Source organism: Aplidium turbinatum, chromosome 5, assembly GCF_918807975.1.
Source record: "Aplidium turbinatum chromosome 5, kaAplTurb1.1, whole genome shotgun sequence".
NCBI classification, from domain to species: Eukaryota; Metazoa; Chordata; class Ascidiacea; order Aplousobranchia; family Polyclinidae; genus Aplidium; species Aplidium turbinatum.
In genome coordinates, this window is record NC_137476.1 from 32,921,411 (window position 1) to 32,948,552 (window position 27,142).

A 27,142-nucleotide genomic window follows, 5' to 3' on the forward strand; every position below is an offset into this window, starting at 1 on the left:
ATTTATCAAAGCACAAACAACATGGAACGCTCTAACCTCCGAAAGAAACGTACAAACATCCTACACAGCATATCCAAAAGATTAAAGGAGATTGCAATAGAGAAAGCCAACTCTTTGGCAGAAAAAATATTCGCATCTGAAGACAGCAGTAAAATGTTCCAAGCAGCAAAACTACTTAAAGCGAGAAAGCCTCCTACCCCCATCATGATTCAAGATGTCAATGGCAGTTTTGTGCTCTCAGACAAAAGCAAAGTAGAGATTGTAAGAAAATGGTTTCAGCAACAATTTACAGATTCAGATGATGAATCAATACAACCATTCACCGGAGAAGCAAGACGCTTGCAAACACCAATAACCACTGAGGAAGTGTCTGCAGCAATTTCTTCCTTGAAAAACCGTCGTGCTGCTGGCCCTGATAACGTCAACAATGAACTCTTCAAATTCTCCAAAGACATAACCTCCAGTTTAGTATCACAGACTATTAATGAACCTCTCAAACAACACAAACCAGTAGATACCATCGGCGAAGGCATACTAATTGGTATACCAAAACCCAAGAAACCAAAAGGACCACCAGCTAATCTTCGACCCATTGTGCTCCTCAATAGCATCAGAAAAATCTTCTCCATCATCATTTTGCATCGGATTAGCGACAAAATTGACAGCTTCACTGGACCCTTCCAAAGCGGTTTCAAACGTAGCAGAAGCTGTGCTGACATTGTCTGGGCACAACGTAGGGGAGACCGGGGCTAAAAGTAACAGGGGTAAGTTGTAACACTATCATTTTCTCCCCAATTAAACAGAAAAATATATTTCTCTATTGCGCCCTCAATCAAGTGTATTGTAGCTAAGTTACAGAGAAACCCTCGTTTCAATATCTCTCCGTACAGTTGAGTTATAACGAAAAGCATTTTTTGCCTACTGAAAGTAAAATTTTAGAAAAATAAACTTGTCGTTACTACAACAAGAAAAAGTAAGCTAGAGGGCTGGTCTTTTTTTCTCGATATAACCATTTACTTAGGTATTTAAAAAATTAAAGTTGACCAAAAATATGTGGCATTTTGTTGGTGAAATATCGAACAGTTTATGGCTAACTGCTATTGGGGCAAGATGTAACAAGAGCTGTGTTATGTTCTTTGGCAGTAAATAAACTAGATTACTTGGTAACTGTTACAATTATGCGTAATTATAAAAGAAAAAGTGAACGGGGGAAGATTCCACCTGCTGTATTAAAACGTGCCGCTGAGGAAGCCATCACTGGAAATGAGTCTATTCGAAAAATTTGCCAAAGATTACAACATATGCCATGTGACTTTGTACAGACTGGTTAAGAAAGTTAAAGGTAAATTTAACTAGCCTACCTAAGATGGCTTACTGATTGTAAGAAAAAACATTGAACACCTGTAGGCCTATGTCTTTTCTATTTAATTGTTGGCTAAATTGGGCTTGTAAGCCTGTTTTGAAGATTACAAAGTGATGATGTAAGTAGACCATCTGATGTCACAAATAGCTGGTTGTCACACTGAACTTACAGAAAAACAATTGAGAAAAGATTTGTTGCTATATGGTCTCATTTCAGGCTTTGCTTGTTTTTTTATGTGTTTAAATGTCAGTAAAACAAACTAGGCTATAGCCTACAAGCTAGCTTAAGTTAAACTATATTCTTTTTTACAGCAACTGCATCTTCCCAAGTGCATGAAGTTAGGCAATGCTTGGAGGATCAAGCCGTTGGATACACAAAGCATAGACAAGTGTTTTCTGATGAACAAGAAGAAATATTTGCAGATCAAATTAAACTTATGAGTGATATATATTTTCTCCTTCTGATATTAAGATGTTGGCTTACAAGTGTGCTGTCACTTATAATATTGCAATACCATCATCTTGGAGCAAAAATAAAAAAGCTGGTGTGGATTGGTTTTCAGGATTCTTGAAAAGACGCTTCGAATTGTCAATGCGATTTGCTGAAGCAACTAGCTTAGCAAGGGCAACAAGCTTTAATAAACACAATGTTCAGTTGTATTTCAACAAACTTGGTGAAGTTTTGAATCGTTACAAAGTCAAAGCTTCTGACATTTGGAATTTGGATGAGACAGGGGTCACAACTATGCAAAAGCCCCGTAAAGTTGTGGCTCGAAAAGGCAGCAGACAAGTTGGTGCTATTACTTCAAGGGAAAGGAGAGAATTGGTGACTGTTTGTCAAGCAGTTAATGCCACCGGCAATAATGTGCCGCCAATATTGATTTTTCCTAGAAAAATTTATAGGGACTGGTTTATTCGTGGGGGACCACTTGGCTGCATTGGTGTAGCAAATGGTTCAGGATGGATGCAGGAAGCTCAATTCTTGGAATTTATGCATCACTTTGTTAAGCATGTGCGACCCAATAAAGAAGCCCCTGTTTTGCTACTGCCAGACAACTATTCTGCACATTTGTGTATTTCTGTACTGAACTTAGCCAAGGAAAATGGGATTGTGCTTCTGTCTTTTTCTCCGCACACTACCCATAAACTCCAGCCTCTGGATGTTTCAGTTTATGGGCCTCTTAAGAAATATCTTGCTAGTGCACAGGATAATTAGATGAAAAATCATCCTGGTGAAGTAATGTCAATTTATTATCTGCCAGCCATTCTTAATGAAGCTCTACCAAGAGCCAACACCCCAATCAATATCATGAATGGGTTTAAGAAAACTGGCATTATGCCTTTTGATCCAAATATCTTTGAAGATCATGACTTTGCTCCTGCTTCTGTTACTGATAGAGATGACCCTATCCATGGCAATGCTGCCCCTGCTCTACCTATCATCACAGATGAAAATACTTCCACTGAGATAACAAGTCATGAACAATCCTGTATCACTGCAAGTGAGGATGTTTCTACTGATTAACCTTCAGTTGCAACACCTTCTACTCTTCGTTCAAGTGAAACACCAAGTCCTTCTGTTTCTTTGAGTGCTGGTTCAGAAGTGTTTTCTCCTATCCAAGTAATGGGAGGATTGCCTAAGGCTGCACATAGAAAAGTTAGGGCAAAGAAACGCAAAACTAAGCAGCAGTCTGCAATCTTGACAGGCACACCGGAAAAAGAGAAGCTTGAAGAAGAGCAACATGCTTCCAAATCCAAGAACACAAAGAAGCGAAAGCTTACTTTTGAAAAGAAAAAAAAACAAGGCTGCTCGAAGAATACCGAATGGTATTGTTTGGTATGCTCCGAAGCGTATTCGAACAGTAGACCGGGAGAAAACTGAGTCTGGTGTGAAAAAAGCCATGGTTGGTCGCATTCTCAATGTACCGAGGGATTGCCAAAGTATTATTGTCACCTTTGTGAGGAGTAAAAAAAAATGTGAATTTTTGAAATGCCTATTATATTGTGTGCAGTTTTGCTTCAGTTTATACCTTCTGGTGAACATTTTCTGACCTTGAGGAGTGAATAAACCTTTCTTGAGCAAAAGTGAATGTTCAGTAAAGTGTTTGCTATTTATTAGCAGCAAAAAAATATTCTGTTACAACTTGCCCCTGCCTGTGTTACAAACTTGCCCCAGGTCCGGGGCAAGTTGTAACGCCCGATTGAAGTTTTTCTAAGCCAATTTTCTCAAAATCCTTAGTACATATCACAGGGCTTTAGGTGGAATAATATGCATAAATAGTCTACCTATACAACTAATCTCCAAAAAATTCGCTCAGACTTGTTTTTACAGACATATAATAAATAATTCAAAAAATGTTACAACTAGCCCCGGTCTCCCCTATGCTCGTTTCAGTGGTAATGGCTAGAAAATGGGACTTCCACAAAATGGGAGTAGATATGTCCAAAGCCTTTGACACCATCAAACGCAAAAAAAATCCTTCAAATTTTAGACCAAGCTGGCTGTGATAAAGATGAACTGCGACTAACCCGCACCCTGCTAGCTGGCACGAAACTGTATGTGCGCATTAACAACGAAATGTCCGCAAAGTTTGAGACAACCATCGGTTCCCCTCAAGGAGACAGCCTCTCCCCAATACTCTTCACTTGCTACCTATCTGCAGCATTGAGCTCAGTGCGAGAGCAGTCCTCCAGACCAAACCCCCCTATAACTGATACATGCATGCCTTTGGAAATGGAGTATGCAGACGATGTTGAGTTTCTGAATGAGGAAAGACAGCCACTTGATATGCTACAATCTATTGCAACAAAGAACCTTAAAAACTACAATCTTTTCATGAATGAGACTAAAACTGAATTCACCCACATATTTCTTGCAGACACAAATGAAACTGATGCTGATAGCCTACCGATTCGAGGAAACTAAAAATGGCGTACACACAAACTTTTGGGATCATCATTGTGCAGCACTGCCGATGTCAAATCTCGCTGCAATTTAGGCAATGTTGCTTTCAGATCACACTGGAAACTATGGAGCAAGAGATCGAGAATCCCATTACAGTTGCGACTAAGATTGTACAACCCGTACTGCATCCCAATTATGATCTACAACTGTAATAGCTGGTCTGTTACCAAAGCAAGTCTTGAAAGATTGGATGCCTGTCATCGAAGACATTTACGTGTCATAACTGGTCATACTTGGCCAAACAGTCTTATCTTGAACAAAAACCTCTACAAAATATGCAACAGTGAACCATTGTCTTGCAAGATCTTCACCATGAGATGGAACATGTTTGGACACATTCTGAGACTTCAACAGGACTCACCTCCCCAGAAAGCCCTTGAATTTGCAATAATTGGCAGCAAAAAGTACCAAGGCCGAACCGGACGTCACCGTACCAACTTATTACAACTGCTGAGATCTGACATCAGAAAAGCTGGCCTGGGATCCCTGCTCATCACATCACATCTCCATCGATTGCAAAACATCGCAAAGGACAAAACAGAATGGAGATCCTATCAACCTTGTTGAAAGACTGATCGAAGCCAGCGGATGCCAAACGATTTGGCTACACTGGCGGCGGAGACAGTTACAATAATAATACTTTTTTCAGAGAAGGTTCAAATATAGGCTACACTATGTACCGGCCCAACCTGTTTTCTCAGAGGCCCTCATCATAGCTACTGTATTCTATCATTTAGACAGCAAATAATTTCTTTTTTACATTGATTCAACGTCTGCAGAAGAATCAATGTAAAAAAGAATCGATTTCGTGACGAGACTGCCTATCCTGAATCATTGTAGAGCGTACAGTCGTTTTGATGCGTTTTAGTTTTGAAAAGCTCCGCTCTGCGCTTACTGCGGATGCTAGAAACGTCAGTGAAATTTAAAAATCATTGAAGCATTTTGTATATTGTTTAAAAGTTTTTATTGCAGCAAAAACGATAGCACACCTATAGGTGTCATAGATTTTCGAATTTTGTAGTTATTAGGTTGACAGCTCAACTCATTTGCGTCAAAGTTCCTGCTTTATTACGTTAATGTTTTGCAAAAATTGCAACAATTTCTAAGCTGTTGCGACCGCTCTTGCAAATGCAAGTCCGTATTTCCAGATGAGCTCATCAAACTTGCGGTTTTAAAGCATCAAAGCTATTTTCTCATTTATTATTTCGTAAAATATAGGCCTGCAGTTCGTGCGACTATGTTGGAAACACAAAGACATCTTTATTTAACGAAAAATAACAAAACGTTTTTTTTTTAATTTGAAAAAAAAATGTTCTGGGCCCCCTTGAAGACTGCGCCCTAGGCGACCGCCTGGTTTTCTTTATGGACGCGCCTGCCCAATATCACAACAAAAACACATCGATGACACTATGACCTATTCTACTGTAGTGCAATGAAAAATTTGAAGTGAGACAAATGTCCAGATATTTACGGTATTTACTCAGAACATCTCAAATCAGAGAGCACCCCAGAACACCTCTAAACACAGCATTGCTTCACCTCTCTAACCTTATCTTAGAAAAGAAAAGATTTCCAGCAAATTCAAAGAAGTTTTAATAATTTTAATTTACAAGAAAGGCAATAGATTCGACTGCAGCAACTACTTTTCAATAAGTTTACTCAGCCGTACAGTATATACATTATACAAACTCTTCATCACGATTATTGCTACACGCTTAACACTTTGCTCCTCAAAGGGAGGCCAGATTTGGCCCCCCCTCATATTTCCTTTGATTATTTGAAGCACAGTAACGCCATGCACTTGGTTTTTCTTGACTTTTCCTAAAATTGCCAGGCGGATCTGACGATATTAAATTTGATGCTAACAGTTGTGTAGTTTTTTTGTAAATTCAAGATTTTGGTGAATTTTTGCTATTTCTAGCTAACTTCCAGCAAAGCATGAAATGGATTACATTGCGATAACAAGCCATAAGCTCATAATTGCTTCGTGCATCGATATGCGCGAGCAGAGAGAAACGTCCTCTTGTTTTTCTTTGTTTGGTTTGACCTCAATAATACAAAGCGCGTTATTTCTTACGTTACAAAAGAAAAGCCAGTGATCACAAAGCTGTTAATTAGAAAAAATAATAGCAAACGTTTTTTTGCGTTATCAGCTTTACAAAGAAGAATAGCAATCCATGATCAAAATAGTAGGCTATGTTGGCCACAAACTATTCAAAACAGTTGTTTCAAGCAGATAATATTCATTGACGAACAAAATACGTTACAATAAGAAATCTTGGGTAAAGGCACGAAAACCTGGTTTCGAAATAAATGTTCTATGGAAATACTCTCATTGACAAGCATTGCAATTGCGGAAATGTATGACTGCAAATGCTTTTGGGAGAAGCCGTAGAGAAATAGCGTTTTTGCAAACAGTAATTGTGAGATACACTCAAAATTATGAGATAGGCTCCATTTACACGTAGCAGCTAACTCGATGGCGTCCCTTCCCTGCTTTATGTCGCCTACTTGTTCTTATGTCCTGCATTTTTGTTTCACCGTGCACTGTGTGTTGTTCCAAAGAGCGCAAAATAAAGATGATAATGCCTCATGTACTTTACAAAATATTTTGTAATGTAGACAAGGCATAAAGTTAGGCGTCACATTAGACAAAAAACAAATCAGCTTTCTTGATCATTGATTCAACATCTGAATACGTTGCGCCAATGTACAGTATAAGAGGCCGGCTATTGTGAAGACCCGCCATTTATAAACGATCCGATTATACCAAAAGTGAGACAAACTAGTGGATCAAAGAATGAACAAACAATGCTGAGAAAACTAAATCTAAGTGACGAACAATACCTATGTCTTCATTTATCTTGGAAAAATGCTGCCTAAACTTATCAACAAAAAATACAGTAAATAACGGCAAGGATCCCGAAAGCAGAATTTGCTCGACTTTGGCATGAATTTAGTCAGACATCTACAGTAATAATTTCACACATACAATAACGGGCTCTCAACGGCTGTAAGATACATAATAATCAACCTGGTTCTGGTCGGTTTGTGTAACAGCTTAGGGGAAGACACTACTTGAAATGATGCACCACACAAAAGATTTTCAATGAAGACTGAGTCTAAAAACCGATGTGGATTGTGCTTCACAATGATTTCAAGTTTAGGACAGAAAAGGCACAAAAATATCACGATAAAAATAAAGACCTTGTGGGAAATTTTCGAGAATCATAACACGATGCAAATACCAAAAACGCGTAGTTTGCATGCTGGTCTAAGCTGGCCGGCAACCACAAAGGTAGACAATACAGGCAGTTTATAATTCGATAACAGCGCAATAAACATTATAAATACGTAAACCTCAAATTTCTTTTACAAACATTTTACGTCTAATAGTAAATTTTCCCCCAACAGTTTTTTGTAAAGCGCTTGCAAACCACGGTTTTGTAAAATAATTCATCATTATTATTTTTTTTACTTCTCGGATATTGTAAAACGTCATCAGCAAAATCACAAAAAAAAATTCATTACTTCAATGTGGTAGGCCTAAGAATTTTTTATAGAATTGTAGCCACGTTGATTCAACAAAGAAGCCATTTTTTGGCAATATAAAGTTATAGAAAATAATTTGCAATCATGCAAATGTTTGGAAAGAATCTAGGAAGTCTTCTCACAATCTGGCACAAAATGAATATGTTTATTGTATCTCTGCAATATTTTTTACGACAAACTTTGAAGCTTCGTTATAATCATTTTTATCTTTGAAGTCAAAAGTTTTTTGTTTTTTTTTGCCAGAAACATAGGCCTAATCGCTGCCTTGCTGATGTTGTCGCCTTTACGCGTATTTTTTGTGCTTCAAACAATAAGGACCCAGTCAGCAATCCAGTCCTTTTACATTGATTCAACATTTGTAAACGTTAAATTTATGTAGATTTGCTGACTGTGGGTTATTTCACATTTCCTTTGTCTACGCATGTTCCTCGATTCGCTGTTGCATTGTTTGGACGCTGGCGGACTAAAAATGTTATTTCAAATTGATTGACACAATCTTCAATGAAAAGTGAACTTCGAACTTAGCTTTGTTGATGTAAATGCTGTATTTTTTGTGGATGTAATTTATGAGTCATGTTTATAAATACCCGTAAGCGAAATCACTTATGATGTGGCCTGCATGATATTTGTGTTGCGAGTTGACACGAATCCACAATTTCAAAAGCACCTAATTTGAACTTAGAAATTTCAGATAATTTCAACAACTTGTTCAATTGTCTTCTCTCTACTAAAAATATTCATACTACAAACTCAATTGTAGACATAAAATACACAAACGAAGATGTAAACAGCTATTCAAGCAGGCTAAGGTGTTACTTATGAGAAATTTGGTTCCATAAAACTAGAAGCTAGCCATGAGTTTCGGAATGCATTAGTTTAGGATAAAAATGTAAGACAACAAACGCAGTTTTTTTTTTCAAATTCGTGTAACAATGTTACTCTGATTGCAACTATTTTAGAATCAGTGAGTAGCTTACAATAAGATTTGCTCACAAGTCGTAAGTAAATCTTTATCAATGCAATGATTCGGCACACCGTACACACACTTCGTGCGTTCGATCGAGCTCTTTGTTATTCAGAAGTTTGCATGAAATCGGATTAGCACGGTAATTAAATAGCGGCAAGATAAATCAAAATTGTCGTTTTTGGGTACCTTTGCAAAATTGAACTATCAAGTTTAACATATAAAATTTTAAAATAATGACTTTTCAAACTTATAGACAAATGATTTGCTTTCACACCAGTGCAACTTCTGTTGAAATAGCACCAGCGGATAACACGTAACAGCTGATTGAATTTGATCCAAAAATGGCCCCCCCCCCTTGAGCAGTTAACTTCCAAAAAAACGTTGAAAAGCAAAAGGTTAAAAGTGATTTATATGCATCTTTCTCCTCCAAACAATCAACTTATCAACCAGGTAGAGAAACAGTCGAACAGATCCTAGCTCTGGAAAAAAATTACTAAAAAGTTTATCGAATTCAACAACCGGGTTCATAGCATCTTCTTTCACTTGAAATAGTATTTGACAATGTTAAACTATCTTACCATTGGCAACTCTTGGATGAGACTTTCCTCAAAACAAATACATCAACGTTATAAAAGGAACCTAAGGCGATTTAAATGCATATCCAAGTCTATGATTCAAGCACATCACCTCTTTACCAAAATTGTAACTCAAACGCGCTGATAAAAACAAACAGCCGAACAACCAGATCAATTGAAATCTTAAAAGGTGTTAAACAAGGACATGTTCTGTCCGTTATCCGGTTGTCGTTGTAACTGCTGCAATAGTCTCAGAAACGAAAGATGAGTGTACAAATGGGCTTGAGCAACGCAAGTTAAGGACTGCTCTCCATTCAGCGGCATCTAAGGGATGGCATGATTCTCGGCAACAAGACTTCAACAATCGGAAAACTTTACTCTGTCAATTTCAGTGACCGGCCTGCGTCAGTGGTTCAAAGCCTCTACAAGTATGCGAAACTACCAGGATTAAGCTCGGCAAAAATCTTTCCTAGTCTGAAGATAAGGTTCAATCAATCAAGTGGATTCACGATTGGCGTATCCAACGTAAGCTATGCAGACGACATGGCTATCATCAACAACCTGAAACTGAAGATACAGAAATCCCTAAATATGCTGTCAAAAAACGCTGCTAAATTCGACTTTCAAATAAATATTTCCAAAACCAGTTGCATGACAATCGATAAAACTAACAATACACTAAATTTCACTGTATAAAAAAACAAATAGCGCAAGTATCAGAATTCGTTTGTCTCGGCCACAAACTATCCGCCACTAACGATGGAGAAATTGCAGTAAGCTTTCAATACCCAATTGGCTGAGGTTGGGCACTGGGTAGCATTTCAAAAAACTAAACAAAAATTACTTTCAATGGACTCCAAATCAATTTAAACTCAAAAATCATAAGCACTTGCGTTTGACCAGTTGTGCTATACAGTCTAGAATGCGTAAATTAGATGTCAATAACAATGAAAATAACTCACCACTTTCTAAAATTACATCGTAGGAAGCATGACCAAAAAGATACTACTTGGCCACATGCAAATTGAAGATCTACTAACTATGATAAAGCAACATCCAATTACAGCAACAATAGAATCAAAAATTCTAAAAAAAAATTCTGTTTGGCCACACTAAAAGGTCAAAATACGGAGTCAACAAAATCTGCAAAGAAGAAAAAGTCAAAGGAAAGCGAAAACATGGCAGAGAACCAAAGCGATGGCAAGACATCATCTAGACGTGGACCGAATTCAACTGGGCGAACCAATGCAAGACCGTGTGTCATGACAGAAAATAACCCACGTTGATGAGCAATCTGCTTCAAGCGGAGATGGCGACTGATAATGAATTATAAAATAAATTCGTGACGGAAACTACCGAAACTCACAGAGCAATTTAATTCGGAACTATCCAGTGGTATCCACCTCTTAACGTATAGAAAAGCTACCTCATAAATAAGTTGAACTAACAAGTTTAATGAAAATCTACTTTTATTCTTGTGTTTCTTCAATTACACACAGTTGACTCTCTCAAGAAATTAAATTATTTAATCTAGTAATTGTTTTTTGACTAGCTGTTGTCAAAGTGTATACACAACCAGGTTGCAGTACTGCAATCAACTGACAAACAAATTGAAAATTTCAAACTTAAAATGGGTCATTGGCAATCTATTACTTCCTTAAGCAATCTCAGTATTGGGTATGTACACCAATCTTCCCACAGCCCGGTATTGAAAAGTTGGAAAACATTCAAGAGCTTGCTAAATCTTGCAGACTGCAAATACAATGTCATAAATTGAACTTTTCACTCAAAATAGAAAAACAACTTTCACCACTTTTCGCCACTATATGCTTGATTCGAGGCTTGATCAGTGTCAGTGCAGAAAAAGCCGTTTCGCACAATTAAGCATCGGTGAATGATAATAGAATAAAAATGACTTGTCGAAAAATATCAGGATTCTCTTTGAAGCATGGTCATTAATAAACTACCAACATCCATTAGTTCATTGTGTCTTGGCTGTAAGGAGCTATCCATGCATAATTCGGACAGTTGTTCTTATGCTGCCGATTTCAAGCTGGTGACATGCAGCAGTAATACGAAAAATTTTACTACGCAGTTAAATGGTGGGAGTTGAAAGTGATTCGATGAACAAGCGATTTACGCGGTAATTGTCGGAAGTTTCTTGTAGCCTACTGACACGAAAGCAAATATGCTTCCTTTTAAACGCAGCTTTGCTCTTACGATTATAACACTCACTCAAATTACCAGGCATTCGTGGCACACTTTTAAGCCTCTCGAGGCACACCAATGTGCCGTGGCACACAGTTTGGGAACACCCTGCTTTATTTCATAGGCCTGCATCAATATAATCTGCAACAAATGTTTTTAATCTTTTTTATTCCTAATTTTAAATGAAATGAATACTACATAGTAGCCTATTGCGAAACACGTTGTGAAACGTTGTTTGCAATGTTTTGTTGCTGTTTGTGCGAAACTTTTGTTGTCAAAAAGTATTAAATCAAACGGATTCAAGCTTTTAATTCGTGGAGATTCAGATATTCAAACGATATTTTATGCAAGTTCAGTGATATTCCAGTTTGTTCAAATACTTATGCTTTGGCACTTTGATTACATTTTCTCATTCACGTCACAGCACAGACTGTTTGCAATAACAAGTTGTAAAGGCTGAATACACATTAGTTAGAGCAACGAGAATTTACACTTCACTTTCTGTACATCTTAATGGCACAGATCATGAAAACTTTTAGCCATACAAGGACTGTGATAAAGAATAGTCTGTTTTCTCGAATAATTTATTGACAACAGAGCAAACAATTAACTCGAAAGGATATTAATTTTTTGAATCCTCAACGCCTTAGCATTTGAAGAACTATTATGTTCCGTGGATTGTCGTTTGGTCAAATGTCGTTTCACTTATTGCCATTTGGTCCTTTGACGAACTGCTGTTTGACCAATTGTTATTAGAGCTACTGTCGCTGTACCATAGCGACCTCATGTCAGATCTTCTCGAAATGACATGATATTATATTGTAGGCTTATGCATCAATCCAAATCGCTTTGAACTTTTTGCATCGATTTTCTGCATTTTTATGATTTTAATATTTCAAAATGTCACCATTTCAATTTTGCTCCGAAAAATCATCCTACAGATAACAGCTAAGGAGAAACAAGATATTAAAGACCTGGAAAAATTGCAGTACATTTTTAATGTTTGAATTTAAGAAACAAACGCATTTCAATTCGACAACGAAGCCCTATGCATAACGTGGTGTTCGGCTGAGTCAGCTCTCTTCAAGGCTTTGTTTGGATAGGTACTTTTGCGTCCAGGGCTATGGAGTTGGAGTCGTGGAGTCGAATGGATTTTGGCGTGTCTGAAGTCGAATATTTTTTTGCCAATTCCACAGCCCTGTCAAGGCTGTGGGGGTCGGAGTTGGCGCGATTTTGGCCTTTCCAGAGTTGAAGTCTTACTTGTTTGAAATAACGATGCTTTTTATATAAAAACCTACCAGCTAACTGCGAAACCAGAAAACAACAAAATTGCGTTATTGCATGCAACTGTTTATATACACAAAAAGAAATTTCACCAAATATGCACAACCAATTGTTCCTCATTACCAATGAGTCTCGAAATTTTTAAAAGGCTTTGAATACGACTGTTTTCATGCAGTGACATACAGTCCACGTTTAAATTAACAACGATTTTCTATTAAAACATTAATTTTCACCAAACGTTACACAAATCATTCATTTTGCATGGATTAACACGAATTAAATGAATTCACCTGAATTACTGTTATCGAGATGTTCTATTTAGGCATAAGCATAATGCAACCAGAGTTGGATTCAGAATTTTGGAGAACCTAATGAAGTAGTTAATGATGGTATTAAAGTATTGTCTCTCTTTTGCTTGTGGATAGAGAGTGAAGCCTACTTATCTTACAAGTTTATCAAACTCTAAAAGCTGTGCTTACAGTATATCATAATTCCTAATGTACTTAAACTGCTTATTGATTTGATAGCAAGTTGTATAAAAGAGGAGTGTGACAACTTGCGACACTGTCCAGATAAATACTTATAACCGAATGGACGGGAGGCCACACTTTGTCAGAAATTATTGTGACGTCTTTTGTTCATTGCGACAAATGTTTATGCAGCTATCTCAAGCTTTCCAGTCATTCACTCCAGGAAGGTAAGCCAATTCAGCTACCTCCCTGAACTGGCAGTCAGCAAAAAATGGCTGCATTGAATTCACACTCATCAACTCTATAAAAATACAAACGTTATTGCTTTTGAAGCGAAAATCAAAACTGTCGCGGCTTAAACGGCCGAATGACCCGCACTTTGTTTGAAAGTAGATCATTTAGTAGATCAAGGTTTCCACAATTTTGATGTAGAAAATATACCGTTGCATGATGGTAATGCAATGTTACATGATAGTAATGCAAAGTCGATTGTTAATGATGTTACAATAATATACATATCAATAACCATGCGATACGGTGTCATTGATGATTTTAAAGCAGTTTGCATTCCACCAAAAAGCTTTTGGGGCCACATGGATCACAAAGTTCAGAATTAAAAAAAACACTTAAAGAAAATTTCAAACTCTTTTTCTTTTTGCAGATTTGCGGAGATTACCAAATTTGTTCTTTGAGTTGAATCAAATCCGTTGGATCTTCATTTCTGCCTTTTTCATCGAATATCGGTCTCCTTTCCAAGAATACCAAATGATTCCTTGATTAAGACCACTCGTAAGCCCTCCATCGATGTATTCTCCATTTAAGTTTGAAAGAGAGCATTCGCCATACCACCACGCTCCAGGACGATCAACAGCACAATTGCTCACCGACGCGTCATTATCATTGTCTTTTGTGCTGAATGGTCGATTATTGTGGTAGGTCAATGAATCACCTTCAATCATGAGAGTAATTTACGTCACAATGCTATTTTCTTACGCAAACAACTTGCCTTATCAGTAAATAATCAGTTCATGTTCAAAAGTGCTCAACTGCTATAACCTATTTGAAAATATTTTAATTATTATTGAGAGAGATTAAATTTCGTTTTCAACATTATTTTCGTAAATACTGATTTTCTGCATTATATACAATATTAATAGTACCCGGTTTGTGACCAAAAATGTTTTTCCGTGAGCGTTCCGCCGTAAAAATGGACAAATAACTTTTAAGCTTGCAAATTTTAGGAATATATTGAGCTTGAAAGTTGGATGGATGGTTTGTTTTATATACTTTGCTTAATTATGCACGCAATCGTTTTGTGCTTACTTAATAATCTTGATAATAATCCACTGATTCGCCTAATGAAATTGACAGATGTTCATGACAACAAGCTCCTTTCCAAAATGTTCATTTTTTACATGTAGCCAAGTGTTCGTTTGATAGTGTGTATGTTTGTATCATAGCCGATGCGGCCTTTGATGAACTAGATGCTCAGTTCGTGATTAGTGTAGATACGTAAGCTATCATATAATTTGATTATAAGTAAGCGAAATAGATCTTAGTCAAAACCAATTTGAAATCGAAAAACACAGTTTTTTCAAAAAATAAGTGGCGCCAAGATCTAAATTTTACAAATTTATTTTATGAAAATAGCTAGGCTTGTATACTTTCCAACGTAGAAGTAAAATCTCAAATAATTAATGAAAATATCTACACCCCCTATGTGATGTTGATGTTCGCCCTTCGTTTCCTAAGATGGAATAGATAATGTGATTTTATTCGATTGTTCAAAGATAAATGAATGATTTGCCAAAAAACGGTTCTTGTGGTTATTTTGGTTTAATTTAGATACAATCCAAGTTTTATCAAACGAAAACTTGTTTCTGTTCAAAACCATTAGTTTAGCCAGTCACTAACCCACCTGCTGTTCCACTATAACTTCCAATATTCAATGGATAATTGGATGTGGCATCTCCTACAGTAATGGTGCTGAAAAATATTTAACGTCGGATAAATCGTAGTTGGGGTATATAAGTTAATGAAGAAAAAATGATATGTATCATAAGATAAATTTCAATTGCATTAAAATGGTAGAGTATAGAAACAATACGTAAACCAGCAGCCGGTTCAAAAACTCATTAACTAACTTGTAGGCGCCTAAACGAAATATAATTGAATTGTTCGATGCATAAAATTTGTTAGCGGTTGTATAGTTTTGATTGTAATCATTTGATAAACCTCAATTTAGATTTTCAAAACAGAATGCATAAAGACTTCATTTGAGCAGCCAGGCTATACATTGAACAAACAATATGTAATGAAAAGTTAAATACTCACCTGTATTCAGCATATGCAGTGTTTCCTTCCCAGTCTTCAAGATCAATGCGAAGTTTATATGAACCAGAACTGGTAATGGCATGGAGATTTTCTAAGCCTGAAAATACCAACAACTCAAAATACATGACAAATCAAAGTATTAATCATAAACTATAACTGCAGATACTGCTACACTGCTTCGACGTCAAAGTCTCATCCATGCAGTGTTGCCGAGTATAAAATTCTGTCAATTTGGAAAAAATCTAAAGGTCGTTGAGTTTGTAGCGCTAGAGAGCTCTGTCGTCTCTGACGTCACACGTCGTACACGTCACTAGAATTGTCCAGAAGGCTCCGCCTTGAGCGCATAACTGCACGTCTCGGGAATTCAATTCAGTAATCGGGAATTCAACTTCAGTAATCAACTTCACTATGCCGACTTCCTACCTTGGTTCATCGTTATGTAGATTTGCAGTCGTGTTGCGTTGCGTGATCGCATGTAAAACTCGCAATCCCACACTAGAAACCTTCTTAAAGAAGTTCAGCTCATGATTTTAAATCAATCAGTCGTTTGCTATGTGAGATTTAGTCTTTTGTAGAGTTCTACAACATGTAAAAATCAGTTTGTTGAGTTTTTGTTCAATATGAAAAGTCGGTTCTTTCAGTTGAATGCAATATCTAAAATCAGAACTTAAAACCAGTATCAAGAAATCAGTCTTGGTAATTTTAAAGCAATATATCGGTTTCGTTGTTGCTACTGTATTCTATTTGAATAAGGATGACGTTTGGATCAAGTTATTGTTAATAATGTAGCAGCGACAACATTTCGTATCCAGTTGTTGGTGATGGAGCTTTAATGATTCTGGTGTTTTCCTTTACTTTCTGTGTTGCCGGATCGAAGATTAAAAACTATAAACAATTACGTTGTGAGCAAGCATTAATCTTCTGAGTTGAGTTAGTAAACGATACAGCAGCGTAATCGACCTCGTGTCTTATCATTCCTTGTCGACTTCGCCCAGGAATGTTGCCATCCCACAGATGGCTGTGTATGGGTGGATATGCTGAAAGCAGCGTCCGCTACAAGTTCATGGGAAAACCAATTTGGGTTAAAAAATATCTAAATTTCTTTTTAGACAACGCTTGTTTTAAAAAATCGCGCCAACACTGTGATAAAAATCAAATACTTTTATTTTCAGAGATCATTTTGCAATTTGCGAAAAACACATCAATCAGTGAAGATGGAGACTTTTTGCTTGCGATAAAAATTGTAAAAGATGTTTTTTTTTAAAATGCCACAATTGTTTTACACTTGTACAATTCAAAAAAACAGTGGATAAGATATTGAATAATAGGAACATCTACAGGGGGTTACGACGCTTTTTTTAACTACAGATTTGGTTTTAAACTATTGTAATTTTCCTATGTTGTCCTGGTAAGCCACATAGCAAGTTACAGTATAGCCGGGCCAATAGGTTGCTGTTAAGACTTAACACTAGGTAGGCACTTGTGTTGCTTTTGAATTTTCGAGAAAACAAGTTTGCAGCCAAATATTGCAAGGGTATTGATGCATGACGAATCTGTTTATCAACGCTGGTTTTAAAAGGTTGTGACGTGGAAATACTTTATTCTTATGCCAAATGATTGCTGCTTTAAGCCACCACAATGTTTTGGTATGGTGTGAAGGGCCTAACACGTAAACTGGTGAATCACAATTTAAAAGTAACTCATGCTTATGTCATATTTCTGTGACATAGGCCTACCCAACCAGAATTCTCCACTTTTGTTTCCAAACCCAGCTTGATATTCAGACCAACCTAAATAAAAATCAACTTCTCCTGAGTTTCTTCTTTGAAACACCTGAAAATAGTGGAGATGTGAGCACTTGTCTATTGTTTATATATTTTATTTAATTGCTCAAACAACAAGAATGTCTTCAGCACCACAAAACTAGATTTGAAAATACTGGGAAACTTTCGGGCTTGCCTAAATAGAGTAAACCCGCTGCATTAGTGGAATTTCCAAAAACGGGATATAGAGCCAGTGCTTATCAATAAACAATTTGGCGATTTCATTGGTATTAGATATATTATGTACACGTTTTGCCAAGATGTAACAGCTTATCTTGACCTGTCTATCTGGGCTTTTGTATAAATGCAAAATTTAAGTATTAACAAAATAAAAAGAATTTTGTAGGCTCTGTTGATTTATGTTTATAATATAAGTCATATTAAAATTGAATTTTTGATATTCATTTGTAATATTGAACAATAAAATAGCCGAGGTATAAAAATTAATTTTTTCAAATTTTGGAAATTTGAGCTCAAGACATACTGTAAAAAAACTAATTAACAAAATTGAATGTAACGTTAATTTGCTGTAACACACAAACACAACCAAGATATAAATCGAACGTTTGTGTTGCAATACTACGCTTTCGTTAGAACAAAATATTTCAACTACACAGAAAGAAGAAACAGTTAGAAATTTCTTTTGTTTGACGAATGATATTTTGACTAAAACTGCAAATCACAACATTAAACAAAGAGAGAAAATTGAAGCTAAACAATTTCGACAAAGCAGATCATGAACATGGTTTGAAAGACCAGCATAAAAGTGATTCAATTCAATTAAAAAATGCACAACAAAAAGACTAATCGCAAACACATTATTTCTTCTTTATGTTGGCACTCTAAGACAACTGAAATAACATCTAGACATAACACGTCACAACACTGTTTGTATACGTCATACCAAAAAGAAGAAATTTCAATCACCGCATTATGTTGGACATGGGTATTAGATCAGTGCATTAATAGAAAACATGACCTTTGGCATAAGCTAGTTTGGGAATGGTTTATCAAACTTATGCGGTCTATCTGTAACATGTAGCATCGCATGTGATCCAAATACAACGTTTGCTCCGTACCATGCAAAAGCTACTAAGCATACAATAAGCGTCTACGTCTAAAGTGTTAAAAATTTACTGACATAAACATATGAAAGTACAACTTGCCAACCAACTGCCATCATTAGGTTCTAAATCGCAGTACACGTAAAGAAATTTTCCTTTTGTGAAAATTGGGTAACTTCCACTAGTGTTGTGTCCTTGCTTGGCAATATCATTGCAGTCATTTATTCGCAGGAAATTCATTTCTGATAAAATTAAAACACACTCAACAAGCAACAAAAAACTGCTTACTTTAAAGCATGGGCTGTAAGAAATCATTTTGGGTAATTCTTTAATGCTTAGTTATGTTTTAACTCCGAGTTTATTTTAACACAGAAAGTCAAAAATGTTTTTCTTTATTACGAAATAAATAAATAATTTGTGATGTTTTTTTCTGCTCACGATGGCAGGGCAAAGTGTTAATCGGGAGAGGTAGTTTTAAGATATGATCACTGGTTCTAATTTTAATCCAAATTTTGTAATTTGAAGCAAAACAGTACTAAAGAAAGTGACCAATTATTTCTTTCAATCTTTACTTCTTCTTTGTTAATAATTTGCATCGAGAACACATTGGCATCAAATCTGTATTCTTAAGAGCTGATTCAGTCTTTTTTGTACCTATGGTACAAACTATTCGATGCGCTGCTATTATTATTAAAAGTTTACTTCAGACATTGCAAACCATATGAAGCGAAAAGAACAATGTCACTTGATGCAGCATGATGCACTTTAAGTGGCAAAACATTGAGGTCGCAAAACCTTGAGAGATTTAAAACGTGCCTGAATAGTAGATCATGTAGTAGGTAAGTAAGCTATATGTTTGTAGCTAGCATGGCCACAAAACCCAAAAAACAAACAGCAAAAAATAAGACAAAAACAAAGAGAAGCACACATGTAGTAATGCATGACAGCCTAATGAAAAGTATTGTACATTGAATTTGCCAGTTCCAATATTGATGTGGATGAGCAGGCATCATAATAATAATAGGATAGAGAAAGAAAACAGGACATAAAAGAAACCCATCCTCAGGCAAAAGCCGGTTTCGATGTGGCCCAGGAGAGCAAGGTGTAGAGCTCTTTCTATAATCAGTCTGCCCATCACGCAGTGGCCTACAGCGATTGAGGTTCAGGATCCAGTTTAAGGTATTGTTTCTTGTCCTGGTGGGTGGTGGAATGGATGAGCTAGTAGATAAGATGATGATGTTCTGATGGCGTTGATAAAGCTCTCATCCCCTTTTACTATTAGCTGAGGTTTCGCAACGTTTGATAAACGCAAAAACAGCTTTTCTCATCAAGGCCTCAAATGTAGTTCTACCACAAGAGATTTGAAGCACACTGATGTTGATGTGACGAGCCAGTCCATATAAAATACGAAACGAATTGTTATACGCAACTCGAAGACGATGAATATAAGAATATAAAAATTCACTCCATAGTTGACTTCTATACATACATATGCATGCAATACGACCCGAAATAAGATATTTTGACCAGTTGAGATACATTGAAAATCTAGCTCTTAATTTATTTGCAGAGCAGTAAAAGAAACGAAATGAAACGAAATGACTGGAATTTGTTAAAAATAATAACTAGAAAAAAACTCTGTGAATCCTTCTCTAGTATCATGGGCCAATCCTATAGATATTTGCTGGTACACCCCTTCATTTTCTTTGAATTTTAATACTTATATGTGCCGCTTGTATCTAATTTCTTGTATTTTAGATCCATCTCAGATGATTGTTATGTCCTAGCTCAGTTGTAAATTCTTGTCTTTTTTCTAGTTTTTATTTTTAACAAATTCCAGTCATTTCTTAGCACAACTTCTCTCAAAAAAATCACACCTTCTAATAGGCGGTAAAATCACGTTTCGCTGGGGTCCGAAATTAAAAATTAAATCCATTTTCATTGTCTTAGAACAATCACTCTTAAATTCATCATCTCAACACTTAAAGACACTTTCCACTTTCACTTTACTACGCTGAAGAGATCGGAAGATCGAAACACTGGTCACGGTCCGTAGTTACTTTTAAAAAGGTCTTTTTAGACATTCCTTTTGGACAGTACTGTCTGTTTAGACATTACTTTTAAAGAAATAAAAAAGAGTCACTTTGTGTGGAGCTACATGTACTTGAGAGGTTAACTGTTATTTTTTTATTCACTTGTTGATTCATTCATATCAGTGTGTATTAGGGTGGCTCGTTTTTGAACTTTTTTTTTAAATTCTATTGGGTAGTGGGGAAATGGTGCCAATGAGTGAGAAAACAATCATGACAAAATTTGAGATTTGTAAAAAATTGTCTTCAGCCTACTCATGGGGCCCAAAAATCGAAAAATGGGGTCAAAAACGCAATTTTTTTTTTAAATATTTTTAGTTTGGGTAGATACAATATTGTTTAGATATATCTAATTAACCTAAGAAAAAAAATTGAAGTCATTTGAACTATTCCTTCAGCTTCCTCACAGCTTCTGAAAATTTCCCTTTTGCTGAAAATTTCGCATTTTTGTGGGTGGGTACATGATACAGAATTGCGTTAGACATTTTGCCAGCTATAAAGCGTCATTGTATTTCTCTTTATAGGCCTGCCCTGAGCTGTTGCGTCATTTTTTAATGAAATTGGGTTAATTTGGTAAGAAAAAGTGACGTCTTTTATTTGAATTTACGTCACTGACGAAGTTTGTAGTTATGTAACCACAAACAAAAATGCGAAATTTTCAGCAAAATGAAAATTTTTAGAAGCTATGAGGAAGCTGAAGGAATCATTCAAATGACTTCAATTTTTTTTATAGGTTATTTAGATTATATAGTTTTGGGAGAGAGTTTGCTTTTTTATGCCAAAGACAGGCAAGACACAACAATACCACAGGGTTGAGCATTACAACAGTATATATTTTACATATTTACAAAATAGTTTAACATTCAAACGTTTTCGGCTTAACCTCAGTCCTCATCAGGAATCTGAAAATATTAATAAAATGCAATAAATTTCAACTTCTTGAAGGTAACTAGCTAACTAATTGTAAGCATCAAGAAATACGCAGGGGTTAAAAGCAATAGTGTGGAAAACAAACAGACGGACGGAAAACAAAATTACATTAGAAAAAGGCAACTACATGACTACAAACGAATTAGCACCACAGGGAACGTGATCCATCTAACTTAGTAAATGTTTAGTAGAAAGGACGCGCCACCAGCAAATAATTGTTTGTTTAAATTTGGGTTGTAGCGTTTGATTAATAGCGCTTCCTGAATTTTTGTGTCAAATTGGGATTTGCCTTTGCGTAAAATTTTAAATGAGTCAGCAGAGAATTTTCGATTTGTGCAAAAGGAACACTCCATAAAACAATATTGCATCTACCCAAACAAAAAATATTTAAAAAAAAAATTGCGTTTTAACCCCATTTTTCGATTTTTGGGCCCCATGAGGAGGCTGAAGACATTTTTTTACAAATCTCAAATTTTGTCATGATTGTTTTCTCACTCATTGGCACCATTTCCCCAATACCTCGAGAGAATTAAAAAAAAAAGTTTAAAAACGAGCCACCCTAGTGTGTATCCTCTGTGAATCCTTCTCTAGCATCATGGGCCAATCCTATAGATATTTGCTGGTACACCCCTTCATTTTCATTAAATTTTAATACTTATATGTGTCGCTTGTATCTAATTTCTTGTATTTTAGATCCATCTCAGATGATTGTTATGTCCTAGCTCAGTTGTAAATTCTTGTCTTTTTTTCTAGTTTTTATTTTTAACAAATTCCAGTCATTTCTTAGCACAACTTCTCTCAAAAAAATCACACCTTCTAATAGGCGGTAAAATTACGTTTCGCTGGGGTCCGAAATTAAAAATTAAATCCATTTTCATTGTCTTAGAACAATCACTGTTAAATTCATCATCTCAACACTTAAAGACAACTTTCCACTTTCACTTTACTACGCTGAAGAGATCGGAAGATCGAAACACTGGCCATGGTCCGTAGTTACTTTTAAAAAGGTCTTTTCAGACATTCCTTTTGGACAGTAATGTCTGTTTAGACATTACTTTTAAAGAAATAAAAAAGAGTCACTTTGTGTGGAGCTACATGTACTTGAGAGGTTAACTGTTATTTTTTTATTCACTTGTTGATTCATTTATATCAGTTTGTATCCTCTGTGGATCCTTTTCTAGTATCATGGGCCAATCCTATAAATGTTTGCTGGTACACCCCTTCATTTTCTTTGGATGAAAATATAGTTTAAAGAAAAAATCGTTTCAAAAAGTTTTGGTCAATATTAACATCGCGATGGATAAAGAATACAAAACTAATACATGATAGCATTGAATTTCTGAATAACGTAATGGTCTTTTTTTACCTGCATAATTTTCTAATTTCTGTTCCACTGCAGACAATTTGTTCTGCAGCCTTTCCAACTCAGCACTGGTGTCATCAGCTTGTCCTTTTTCACCTTTCATACCTTGATCACCTGTATTGGTAAAAAATGCAATCGGCTTTTTTATGTTTTAGTAAGACTATACGTTTTTAAACGTAACATTATCACATCAACATTATCAGAAAAACGTTTTATGATGCTGTAAGTAAAATCGTCGAATATTTACCATTATACCTACAACGTCCACTGACTTACTATAAAAAGCATTAGACCTACTAATGAGGATTATCACCAAACTATCACCAAACTAGACCAACTAGTGTAGATTATCACCAAACACAAACCTTAATTTTGTTAAATCTCTGCTTGTTTATTGCCAAAAAAAAAAAGGTTTTGTAAAAGCTTAAGTTTATGTCCAGTTGTGACCAAATAACTACTTAAAATCATCCAGATAATGAATATTTGGCTTTGGCCACAAAACATTAATGTTACACGCCATTTCATGTGATTCGGTGAAATCTGGGGTGATCAAACTGTTCTATAGTTACGTATCCTTTCGTTGAATCTACGCATGTGTTGCCTCCCTTAAAAAATATTCAGCACAAACTGCATGCGACTGATTACATCAACGCAAAAAGTAATCAGTGACTGTTTAAATTGTCTCTTTACACTTTAAATGTGATGGATTAAGTTGGCGTTACTTTGCAAGTAAACCACTTTTTGAATCTAAAATGACAAACATGTGACAAGTGACATGACAAACACTTGTGTCTCTTTTTAAAAAACGTACACGCGCTTGTCATGTTTGATTGGAAATCTGACACAAAAATATAAGTCTCCGACTCCTCGGCTTATAACTGGCCAACTCCAGACAAGCTAAAATTCCTAACCTCCGACTTCACAGCCCTGATTCTTAGTTCCGAAATTTTATTACTTGTATTTTTTAACATATTTGCTTAACCGCATCGTTTTTATCGAATTGCGTTGCATTGACGTATGTACAACACGTTATGTTAGTTTTATGAGAAATCTTGTAAATTGCTGCGTCTCTTGCGTGCCCGAAGTTTTTTAAGGCAATGCTACTTCGTAAAAACGTCGAACAGCGCAGGCTTGCCACTCACAGATACTCAAAAAAGCTGATTGAATGACCACAGAAAACTACACACATCAAATAACAAACAATCAAACCTTTGACCCCCTGCAAACCCGTCACACCCCTCTTGCCAGGGGGTCCAGGGAAACCCCTTTCACTGACGTCATCAATATTTGGAGTAGTACCACAAGAACAACAAGTCATTTCACGTGAGGTGTCCGCAATCGACCATGACATGGCAAAAATGCTCACGATGACTAAGATTACTGCTTTGTCCATGTTTGTTTTGAAATCAAAGTAATAAAAACAATAAAATTTAAATCCTGCTTTTGCTCCTGCCGTAGAATTATAATTGTTAAAACATTGCAATTATTTGTCTAAATCATTTAAGACTATTTATTGCTCATATGAAAGAAAAAAAAAATACAAAAAACCTCTTATTGAGTTTTGCAAATTGTCTTCAACTTTATCATGATAAACTTCAAACAATCTTTTAAAGTTCAACTTTTTTTCCGGTTTTGGTTCGGAGAGGTCCAAATTTTTTATTAATCAATTTTAGTAAAATTCAGGTGGAATGAAAAAATGTTTATTTTTTCAAAAACCCAAACGTCTTAAAAGTGGCGTTTAGGCCTAAAAACAACTTTCAAAGTGATTTTTGTCATCTGCCACCTCCACCTGTACCCAGGTAGTTAAATGCCCTGAAAAGTCATGTTGAATGCCCCGAAAAGTCACCTTCGAATCGGCAAAAAATGTCATAACTTGAGAACCGGTTATGCTGGAAACCCCACTTGTAAGACATTTGCTTTTTTGATTAAAAAAAAAATTTCTCACTTCACCTTAATGCCTATTACCGATTCAAACTTCTTTCCAAAAAAATTTGCTTGCGGCTGAGCAGAAAATAAATGTTTTTACTTCAGGCAACGCACGTTTGAAACGGTCTTTGCCACTTTAGTGGAAGAGAATTTAATTGGCTTTTTTTAAATCTAACTTTAGCCCTGGTTTTACAATACAACAGAACTTTCTACGACCTCTGGAAAGAAAACTGAAATTTCCGTCCAACCCCCCTCTTATCCTGAAAATTGCTTTTTGTGTTTAACTGCCTAATATTGTATGGACGTCACTTTTTTGTTTTTAGCATTTAAGTTCAAGTATTATTTGCTACTGTACCAACACATGTTAAATATATTCAAGACTGCCATAAACATTCTTCTGGTCTAGGTTTCATCGAAAACACGAGAAAGTGGTTACTTCAATTTGTGCGCGTGACTACGCGCATGCGCAAAAGTGTAACATTAATGTAAAAGTTTGTATCAAGATGGTTGTATTTGAATCGTTGTAAGTTCACCAAAACTACTTTTCAAGAAATAAAGTGGCGTTTAGCTTGTTTTTTTTTTATAATAAGTTACTGATTTAACTGATAAAACGTAATTGGCTTCTGTCTGCAAAAATTTACTTTGCATTTTCGATTCAAGCCCTCATTTTGAGATTCTTCGGTTAATTCCTTTCCATCTACCTCTCTATTTTATCTGCTAGTTTCAGTTTAATCATGTAGATTTATTTGCCTTTGGTGTGCTTCTGCTGCAACAACCAGTTGAAAATTCAGGCTGATAACTGCTGCTCAAGATGCTTCTCAACAGCAAGTTGATATAATGGATGTTTGTCCGCTTGAGGTAGTTGTTGAGAAATTTCTATCAAAAGGCCACTAAGCAATGCAGTAGTTCTGTTCAGAAGGTCTTTCCTTAAATTTCCTAATAATGCATATGGCATTGCACTACGGGCAAGAAAAGGCAACATTAATGAACGAACTGTTTCTTGAAACCAACCGTGTTTTCTCGATTGGTTTTTGACCCACAATTATAATCATGCTTTTATTTACGCCAATTGCGATAACATACATAACTCTGCGATCACAGATGCCACACAACAGACGACAGGAAGCAGCGAAGTGACATATAGTCTTCGAATCAGCTGCTTCCCATATTTTGGCTTGCCATTAAGTGTCTTTCGCCAAGACACAGCTGCGTGCTTTGGAGCGGTGTCGATCCAACGTCCTTTCGAACGTCGCTCAGACGTTCTCACCACTCGGCTACGCAGCACAAGCCCAACATGGAGAGCTTTGGCACCCCGAATTTTCGTTAACCTGTACATCGGTTGAAGGCCGGCCAGCTTGACTCTATATCTATAGCTCAGCCAGCCATGAATATTGACTACCTTGACCCTATATCTATAGATGCACATTTCACTTGTTTTATAATGACAAGTAGGCGATTGTCACCACTATGTGTCCTAGCAACAGTTAGCAACAATCACTAATTTACAAACAATAAGCTAATTTACTTCTCCTGGACATGACCTACAACGGATCTTGCTATTAAACTTTTAACAGTGTCTATAAAGTAATTTTACAACATATAACATAATCAAAGGACTGTAGTTTTTAAAAAAATTCCTCATATATATTTTCATGGAAAATCTGACGTCGTTGTACGAAAATTTATTTACGGCCCGAAAGTAGGCCTTTTCAATGGTTGGAGAAAAAGCTACCTAGACTAGGCCTATTTATAAACATGTTAGGTTACCGTCAGGGACTGTGATCTGGAGTAGATCTTTACATGTAGCTGTTATGAATCCATACTCATTCATCACAAATCCTCAAATTAAAGTTTAAAAAACAAAACACACGATATAGCTGAACATAACATAGCGGTTAATATCAACATAATAAGGTAGTAGGTATTAACTTAAATAAAGAAATTATACACTACGGCTTACAAACTAAAGATTGCATGCAACTGAAATGTCTTCACTACTAAACAATGTGCTGTATGAAGCTACGCTGCTAGAACACAAGTAAAATGTCGCGGCAGGTATTTGATTGTTTAAACGAGCAATTACCTACGTCATAGTATCGCAAGGAGAAGCAATAGAAATGATTAGGCACGAGGCAAAATACGAATGGTCAGTTGTAATCTACAACATTCTCCCCTGCCAAGAAATCGAGTTCAAACGGGTATTTGCATCATTCATACATCAAACGATCG

The 27,142-nt window shown here is 36.1% G+C and overlaps 2 protein-coding genes across 2 annotated transcripts; one reads left to right on the forward strand and one right to left on the reverse strand.

The window, feature by feature from the left end:
* Positions 1 to 1,834: 1,834 nt before the first annotated feature.
* Positions 1,835 to 2,578, forward strand: LOC145771155 (uncharacterized). Its single transcript, XM_082582893.1, has one exon. The coding sequence runs from the start codon at positions 1,835 to 1,837 to the stop codon at positions 2,576 to 2,578; it is 744 nt and encodes a 247-aa protein (XP_082439019.1).
* Positions 2,579 to 14,081: 11,503 nt separating this feature from the next.
* Positions 14,082 to 23,090, reverse strand: LOC145771156 (ficolin-2-like). Its single transcript, XM_082582894.1, has 6 exons — positions 22,991 to 23,090; positions 18,707 to 18,846; positions 17,454 to 17,550; positions 15,718 to 15,814; positions 15,302 to 15,369; positions 14,082 to 14,332 (listed from the first exon to the last, which is right to left on the reverse strand). The coding sequence occupies exons 1-6, from the start codon at positions 23,088 to 23,090 to the stop codon at positions 14,082 to 14,084; spliced, it is 753 nt and encodes a 250-aa protein (XP_082439020.1).
* Between the last annotated feature and the right edge of the window lie 4,052 nt (positions 23,091 to 27,142).

Bases quoted from the DNA above. Each gene is read 5' to 3' on its own strand.
- LOC145771155 (XM_082582893.1), top strand. From the start codon at position 1,835: ATGTTGGCTTACAAGTGTGCTGTCACTTATAATATTGCAATACCATCA.
- LOC145771156 (XM_082582894.1), bottom strand. From the start codon at position 23,090: ATGAAAGGTGAAAAAGGACAAGCTGATGACACCAGTGCTGAGTTGGAA. The intron at 18,847-22,990 runs GTAAAAAAAGAC...TAATTTTATCAG, and splicing joins GAAATTAGAAAATTATGCAG to AAATGAATTTCCTGCGAATA. The intron at 15,370-15,717 runs GTGAGTATTTAA...AATATTTTTCAG, and splicing joins ACTGCATATGCTGAATACAG to CACCATTACTGTAGGAGATG.